Source organism: Egretta garzetta, unplaced genomic scaffold (assembly GCF_000687185.1).
Source record: "Egretta garzetta isolate BGI_Z169 unplaced genomic scaffold, ASM68718v1 scaffold644, whole genome shotgun sequence".
In the NCBI taxonomy this organism is placed as follows: domain Eukaryota; kingdom Metazoa; phylum Chordata; class Aves; order Pelecaniformes; family Ardeidae; genus Egretta; species Egretta garzetta.
This window is the reverse complement of record NW_009259452.1, coordinates 466,044-474,343: the sequence shown is the minus strand read 5'-3', so window position 1 is coordinate 474,343 and position 8,300 is coordinate 466,044. Positions and strand designations below refer to the sequence as shown.

The 8,300-nt window shown below is 42.7% G+C and overlaps 1 protein-coding gene across 1 annotated transcript; it reads left to right on the top strand.

The window, feature by feature from the left end:
• Positions 1-7,603: 7,603 nt before the first annotated feature.
• Positions 7,604-8,290, top strand: LOC118452117 (myosin-2-like). The gene is made up of 2 exons (XM_035892721.1): positions 7,604-7,807; positions 7,901-8,290. The coding sequence occupies exons 1-2, from the start codon at positions 7,604-7,606 to the stop codon at positions 8,288-8,290; spliced, it is 594 nt and encodes a 197-aa protein (XP_035748614.1).
• Positions 8,291-8,300: the final 10 nt, after the last annotated feature.

Genomic DNA, 8,300 nt, shown 5'->3' with positions numbered 1-8,300 from the left:
TCCCGAGCCGCGATCACTCCCCCCGAGCCGCGATCACACAGCTCGAGCTGCGACCACTCTGCCCGCGACCGACCGAACCGAACGAACGAACGAACGAACTAACCCCCCCAAGCATGACGTTATATGGTATGGAATAGCTCTTTGGTCAGTTTGGGTTAGCTGTGCTAGCTGTGCCGTACTCCCAGCTTGTTATGCACCTGGACGAGCAGAAGAAGCTCAAAAAGTCCTTGAGTAGTCTGAGCACTACTTGGCAACAGCTGAAAACATCAGTGTGTTATCAACATTCTTCTGGTACTAAATCCAAAACACAGCACTATGCTAGCTACTGTGAAGAAAATTAACTCTATCCCAGCCGAAACCAGGACATCCTCCTAAACAATGAATACAACAAATGTCTTTTATATTGAAAGTTTTTCTAGTAGCTTGTGATGTAATTATATGGTGGTCAAAAATACTCACAGCAATGAGATTTTCTTCTAGTACCCTTAAAGTGAACGGTTATATATGCTTCCTGCCCATGACTTTTCAGTCTTCCTGGTCTGTTGGAGCTTATAGGGAACTGATGATGGCTGAGCTTCTGATTTTGGCATCTGTGTCAGCCACACAATGTTGAATAAGATAATTCTGGACCAGTGAATTTAGCTTTGCATTCTAGCTATTTAATTATGCTGTTTCTTTGTTCTGACATTGAAACCATCATTATTTAAACCTCATTCCATGAGGAAGTTCTTGCAGCTTAAGAGGGAGTCAGAGTTTAATTGGTCCCTGAGTTAATCAGATAGTTGAAAGTTTCCTCTAAGGCATGAGGCTGATTTCCTCTCAAGCTCTTAGCTAAGCCATCTCTAAATTATCACCTGCTTTTAGAAGAAACAGAGCTTCCCATTCCTGCCAAGATGCTGGATGCATTGCAGGAGCATGTTTGCAGCATTGCTTACCGAAATGGCACAGTTTCTTTCATGTGATACGTCTTTGGGATCTGTGGCTTTCCTTGCTACTCACATGGACAGAGGGTGCTGTTACCAGAGCATCATTAAGATACTTCTAACTGCACTGACTTTTCTCTTTGAATTATAGCACAGACCACATTCCACAATACACATAGTACTGCCCCAACTGTACCTATTTGAGTGAAAAAAAAATAGCTGCTGTTGAGTAGGATGAGAGTTAGGCCAAGAATAAACACACTGGAGAATTTCAGTTATATTAATGCATCCTGCTGTGGCCACATCCATTACCTTGGATCCTGGATCTTATGAAACAAAGACTGCTGCCCTACAAACTTTTGCCATGCTAGTTCAAAATGGTGTTATTTCCCTCAGAAACTATGCTTGTTCATGGAAGGAGACTTGAGAGGGACAAAGAAAAGGGTTCCATTATATGTCATCCGGGGAATGGGGGCAAAGAACAGGGGACATTAACATCAGAGAGAGGACATATGAAGGAATTAATTTCTCCAGCCATCCAATGCTGAGTTTCCATTAAGTCCTGGCAGCAGTGGGAATCTGCTACTTCTTTTCTCAGCTGTTGCTGTAATGTGAAAAGAGCCCTGAAAGGCTCACTTCAAGGTCATATTCAGAAGATAGGTCAGTGCTGCACTAGACCCTGCAGCTTCTGGAAGAGGCAGTGGGACAGTTTCTTTTGTGAGAAGCCTTCATATTTTAGATGAGCTTAGTATATTGGCATTTTCCTCAACTTTCCTGGCAGAGCACAGATAATTACATTCTTCTTTCCCCAGATTGAAAATCAACTGCATTTGACTTTGTGCCTGAGTGTGCATACATATCATCAAGTTTAAATTGTTATTACTCCCTCCAAATCCATTTCACTCAATATGTAGAAATTGTGTGAAGCTCCATAAGATAAGCAGAAGTTCTTCATCACATTTTACTTTGAACTTTTTGCATTGTCTTTGAACAATGTAAGACAACCATAGTGGGGAAAACCATCTATAGTTGAAATGTGATAACACAATTCAGTAAAAAGATAGTTCTGTAAAGCAGACTTTTAAGTAAAGATGAAGACTGGAAAAAATTCCAGATAATTTAGAGTATTTGAAAAGACTGAAAAAAGCACTGTAACTCTATTTGTAACAATAGAGAGTGTCAACTGAATTTAGGACTGTTGAAATACATTGGCAAAGAGCCTGTTGCTCATGAACAGATAGGTTATAAGGAAATATAACAGTTAAGACCTGAATATCCACAAATACTCACATTGTATGGTAGGACTGTGGCATACAACACTTACGGATACAATATTATCACTATTTTTTCAGAATTTTTATGAATAATATTTCAATTATCTTCCCTGGTATTCATAATGTATTAGACAGAAATGTACACAATACTACAATTTTTCCTTAAGTAAAATCTGGAATTGGGTGTATCTTTCATGTGCCTTTAATGCAATATCTTCATAAAAGTACATATGGATATTTTCTGCTATATAGCTGTGGAATAGCACACAGGGTACATTTATATCCTCCTGGGAACATTGACCAAACCTACTTGAACTTCAGCTAGAAAATCCTGAATGATTTGCAGCTGGAGGAAATGTCCTCTGAGTACTGAGAGGATACTAGGGCTCAAGGAAGGAATGCTTCTTTCCTACAGCCTGACTCACATGTGGGAAGCTACCCTGGGATTGGGACCAGTTCCACAGAAGGCTTTTGGTTTCTAAATTCTTTTGTGAACAGACCTGATGCTACATCAAAGCTCTCCACCTGAAAAGCACTGCTGAGTGACTGTCAACACCTGGAGACACCTCGACTCAGTGGCCTCTTCCATTTTAAACCAGACCTTCCCTCAGCGGACTGCATGCCCAAAGCTGCCTGGCCATACACCTCATCTCTGCCTGTTACACAGCTGGGTCCATATCCTGCACAAACCAACAGCAAAACCCCCTAAAAGCTCTACTGAGAAGACTGACTTTGTCACTGGCTACTAGAAATTCAAAGTTTTTCAGTCCCCAAAGTCACACATAGCTAGACTCTCCATATAGTCCCTGGAGATCCAGGCACATCCTAAGGGCACTTTGACCCAGCCTGACAGCACTGCATAAGATAGGCTTGCTATGTATCACTGAGAGCAGGAACCCTCAGAAAAGCGACAGCAGCTACTCAAAGAACTCAGGGATACTGGCAGATGAAAAATTGGACATGACCCAGCAATGTGCTCTTGCAGCCCAGAAAGCCATTTGGATCCTGGGCTGCACCAAAGGAAGCATGGCCAGCAGGTTGAGCAAGGTGATTCTCTCCCTCTACTCTGCTCTTGTGAGACCCCACCTGGAATACTCCCTTCAGCTCTGGGGTCCCTAGCACAAGACAGGCATGGACCTGTAAGAGCAGGTCCAGAGGAGGGCCATAAAAATGATCCAAGAGCTGGGGCAGCTGTCCTATCAAGAAAGGTTGATAGAGTTGGGGTTGTTCAGCCAGGAGATGAGAAGGCTCTGGGAGACCTTCTTGCAACGTTTCATTACTTAAAGGGGGCTTATAAGAAAGACAGAGAAAGACATTTTATCAGTGCCTGTAGTGACAGGACAAGACGCAACGGTTTTAAACTGAAAGAGGGTAGATTTCAAATAGATACAAGGAAGAAATATTTTATAATGGAGTAAATATTTTACAATGAGTTTTCCAGTAAGACACTGGAACAGATTTCCCAGAGAAGTTACAGATACCCCACTACTGGAAGTGTTCAAGGTCAGGTTGGATGGGGCTTTGAGCAACTTAATCTAGTGAAAGATGTCCTTGCCCACAGCAGGGGAGTTGAAATACATGATCTTTGAAGGACCCTTCCGAAGCAAGCCTTCTACTTATCATTCTACTTAATACTTAACTTGTGCTGCCAGAGGATGCTGCCTTTACAGTTCAGATATTAAAGCTTCCCTGGGAACTGGTGACCAGAGCTCTCTCCCCAGCCTGATGAGAGAAAAGCCCCAGCTCTCACATCCCAGGAGAGGTCTCAGCCATCCCTGTTCCTCCCATGGGCTTCTTAATCCCATGTTCTGATCTGCCAAGGCTCTCCTGTCCCCTCCTCAGCCAGGACCAATAATAACCCTCTGGGCTGCTGGACACCACGTGGCACACCAGATCCTTAGTTTAGAACAGGTTTGGCTTCCAGGCTGGGGCCCAGCCACCCAAAATGTGGGTGCTTCAATGGCAGAGCCCTTCTTGCAGCAGGCTGTTCGTGCACGGGGTACTGTCTGGTGCTGGATATTACCTTAGATCCCATGCATCATTTTTATAACCTTGTCCTTGTGTTCCTGACCTCTTTCAATAACCAAAATGCAAATGGCCAGAAGACTGTTTACATCTGACAACATTTAAAGCAGCTCAAGTGACAGTGCCCTTTCCCGATGAGTTACTCTCCAGGACTACCAGCAAATCCCCCTTTGGGTATCAGGACTGCCTACCACCCCTAGTGCCCTGATACAGGAAGCAGCTTGTCGATACCTTTTGTTGCAGGAACTGCATGAATGTGTAAATGTGCAAGATACCAGTTTGTGGGAGTTGTGGGTAGGGACGGGCTGAAGGGGTCTTTGCTTTTTTTCTCAGTTGGTGAATTTGACAGTGGGAGTATGCATATGGAAGGTAGGCTTTAGCTGAAACTGTGGTTTGTTTATGTTAGAGGATTTGGAAAGAAATGCTGTGTATTGATGGATAAACTGAGGACTGCAAGTCTAGGTTGTCTTCTGGATGTGTGAGTTGAGCTCTGGGGTGGTGGAAGGGTTCTGGAATTCTGCAGGAGCACAAATTACTGTAGGAATGGAAAAATCTTGGTCGATACATAGATTCTGTAATGACCTGTAACCACTCCTTGTTGAAAAGGTTTATGAACATTCAAATGGCATAGATTTCTACAGGCCAAAACTTTATGTCAGCTATTTGCTTTATTATGTACAGATTGACAGGTCAGACTTGAAAAAAATACAAGAAAGAACTGAGGTCCTTTCCTCAGTTGCCAAGATGGGTACTTTCTGATTAATTAAACATTGTCAAGAAAAGAAAGGACCATCTGTTCTTCACCTGCACTGACCTACACAGCAGAAATCACAGCATCCCTTGTGACATCTCCATTAGCATGAATTCATGCATAGCTTAAAACAGTACTTCTTTGAGAAGCCCCCACTTTTTTGCAATTTCAAGTGTACATCTGGGCACATGTGCATGAGTGTATGTATGCTCTTCTTCATACATCAGAAGTGACCTCACATATCTCCCTCAGACTCCAACTTATTAGTTCAGCAAGACCCCAGTCTCCTATTGCTGTGACCAAATCTTTATGTCTTGGCCAGTCATCCTGCTATGTCTGTGACTCTCAGGCCCCAGCACTATCACACTGAAGGACCCAGATTACTCCTCTACTTTCAGACTTTTACCAATACAACTGCCAAATTCTTTTAGTAATACTTTCTTCCCTCTTAGTGGCCTGCTTAATGTATTGCTCTTAGGCATTTCATATAAGCTTCACACCATCACATGGGGAAGATAAATGTTGTTGTCCCCATTGTACAGCTGGGATAGCTGCAGCACAGACATACCAAGCAATCCACCCTGGGTCATACAGTGAGTCGGTGGGAAAGCCAGCAATAGAATCCATAAGTCCCGCATCCAAGTTCTCTAAGTGCCTTGACTAGTCCAGATTCCCTCCTTAACACCCTTGTCAGATTGTTTATAGATGTATTCATATAGTCAGTAAGACATCAAGATTTTCTAATTATATCTAGTCATGTCAAATGACAATTATGCCCTTAGTTCAGTTTGCCAGACAATGCTTTACCAAAGAAGGTTTGCCAAAAATTTTTTGACCGAAGAAAGAGTAGGCATCTGTAGCATCTGCAGACTAGATCGTATAAAATGTCCCTGTGACAAGTGTGCCCTGTCTCCACGGAAAGCTTGAATTCCTGCTGCCTTCAGTGCTCATTTCCAGGAGGGCACTTGATTTCTCATCTCAGGTTTTAAATCTGCTTTCAAGACACCTGCACATTTTCACTCCGGATTTCTGTGCAGCAGCAAGTAGGGAAATGCCATTTCTGTTTTACAGTGCTGACCAGCTGCCAGCCTGCAAGCCACCCATCTGGTGTCACGAGAGGTAAGAACCTGATTTATTAGTTCTTAGAGGGCAGAGAAGGATCCTTTTGGGTGGGATTTCTGTGCAGCTGAGTGAATGATCACTGTTTCACCCCATATTTTCAAGCCCAGTGTGGTCACAATAGAAGGTGGTAGGGTGCCCAAGGTTGGTTTGGTTTTCAATCAGAGAACAGCCCAGGTTGGAAGGGACCCCAGAAGATCATATGGTCCAATCTTCAAGTGGCTATGTTTGAAGTCTCTGACCACTGATGGCAGACCAGAAAATACGCATTCTGCACTTCTGCTTAACTGACCTAACAGGGAGCGAGGCATGCTGTCTTTCCATCTTTGCTGTAGAGCTGGATAAGCACACTAGGAAAAAGTGCAAACTTCAAAATTTTATCTCAGAGAATGTGAATTAATATATTATTTTGTCCAAAATTTGCCATTAAATCACTAAAAAAGTAAGAGTGGAAAGAGCTGTAATATGAGCAATCATCTCTGTAAAATGCAATATTGTCATTTGTTCCCCTTACTGCTCTGCCTGTTCTTTACCTCATAAAAAATGGAAGCTTCAGTCTTCTGTAAGCCACCACCTGTTCCTGCAGGGGCAAATAAAGGATTATCATGTTACTCACTTGTTTTAGTACAAATATAACACAATATTAAAACTTGCGTAAATATTAGGTGCCATGTCTATATAGGTTAGAAATAAATATTTGTTTTCCTAAGCTGCCCACTGTTTATTTTGAGGGGAAAAAAAATTAAAAATACAATTTTTCAGATAAATTAATCCTGGCTTTAAGATTCATTATTTTTTCAAATGCCTGACTTGAGCTTTGAATCTTCGTGTTTAACTTTGTTTTCTCTTACAATTACATTAATATTAAAAAAGGAAAAGAAAACAGAAATGGAGCTATGTCAGTGTGTTCTGGAACAGCATTACTCTTCTTTTTACAGGCATTGTAGCCATTTATGCCTGGATTGAAAAATTCATTAAAATTAGCAAATAATTGTATCATTAATACAATGATACAAATGTTTTAGAGACTGAAACTGAGCCATTAACATGCTTGAGTTGTCTGTATGCCACTTCAGACCGTGGTGTACAAGCCTTCTGAGCTTTCTGAATTAGTATCGCTTGGGAAGAAACTGCATTATAATAATTTCAAGGGAATATTAAAAGAGCGTCTAAGCAGCTGAAAGGAATTTGGAGGCTCTTACCTCTGCAGAAAAGTGCCTAAATACTTGACTGCTAAGTGACTATGGAATATTTCAAACGTAGTTTCAGTACAGTGGACCCTAAGTCAAATGATATCCCAAAATATAATTTTCACATTTTCTATAAATGTTGAATCGCACCAATACAAAAATATGCAATTGTTTCCAAAACCACTATTATGTATTAATGCAGTATCTTTCTTTTCCCATCTGTTCTTCTATTAACAAGCGCTTACTTTTTCACACATTTGGCTAGTGTATCTGCTATTCCACAGTGTTCTCTACTGACAAGGCCCTCCATAAAGTGCAGCCATGTCGTCAGACTCTGAGATGGCCATCTTTGGGGAGGCAGCCCCTTACCTCCGAAAGTCAGAGAAGGAGAGAATCGAGGCCCAGAACAAGCCTTTCGATGCCAAGACATCCGTCTTTGTGGTGCATCCTAAGGAATCCTTTGTGAAAGGAACAATCCAGAGCAAAGAATCAGGGAAGGTCACCGTCAAGACTGAAGGTGGAGAAGTGAGTGAAAAACAAGGCTGAAGGACACCATTTGATTCCCACACTGAGCTTTTAGCTGACATACAACATACAAATCTTTCCTTTCCTTGGCAGACCCTGACCGTGAAGGATGATCAGGTCTTTCCCATGAACCCTCCCAAGTACGATAAAATCGAGGACATGGCCATGATGACCCACCTCCACGAACCCGCTGTGCTGTACAACCTCAAAGAGCGTTACGCAGCCTGGATGATCTATGTAAGTACCAGCAGCAGTCTTCCTTTGGGTAGCTGGAGGAACTGCTCTGCCAGGCTACGTGGAAGCCAACGTGCTGCCTCCCTTCCTCGCAGACCTACTCGGGTCTCTTCTGCGTCACTGTCAACCCCTACAAGTGGCTGCCGGTGTACAACCCGGAGGTGGTGTTGGCCTACCGAGGCAAGAAGCGCCAGGAGGCCCCTCCACACATCTTCTCCATCTCTGACAATGCCTATCAGTTCATGCTGACTGGTGAGTG

Excerpts from the sequence above, each read along its gene's own strand:
- LOC118452117 (XM_035892721.1), top strand. The coding sequence starts at position 7,604 with ATGTCGTCAGACTCTGAGATGGCCATCTTTGGGGAGGCAGCCCCTTAC. Across the intron at positions 7,808-7,900 it reads TCAAGACTGAAGGTGGAGAA|ACCCTGACCGTGAAGGATGA; the intron begins GTGAGTGAAAAA and ends TTTCCTTGGCAG.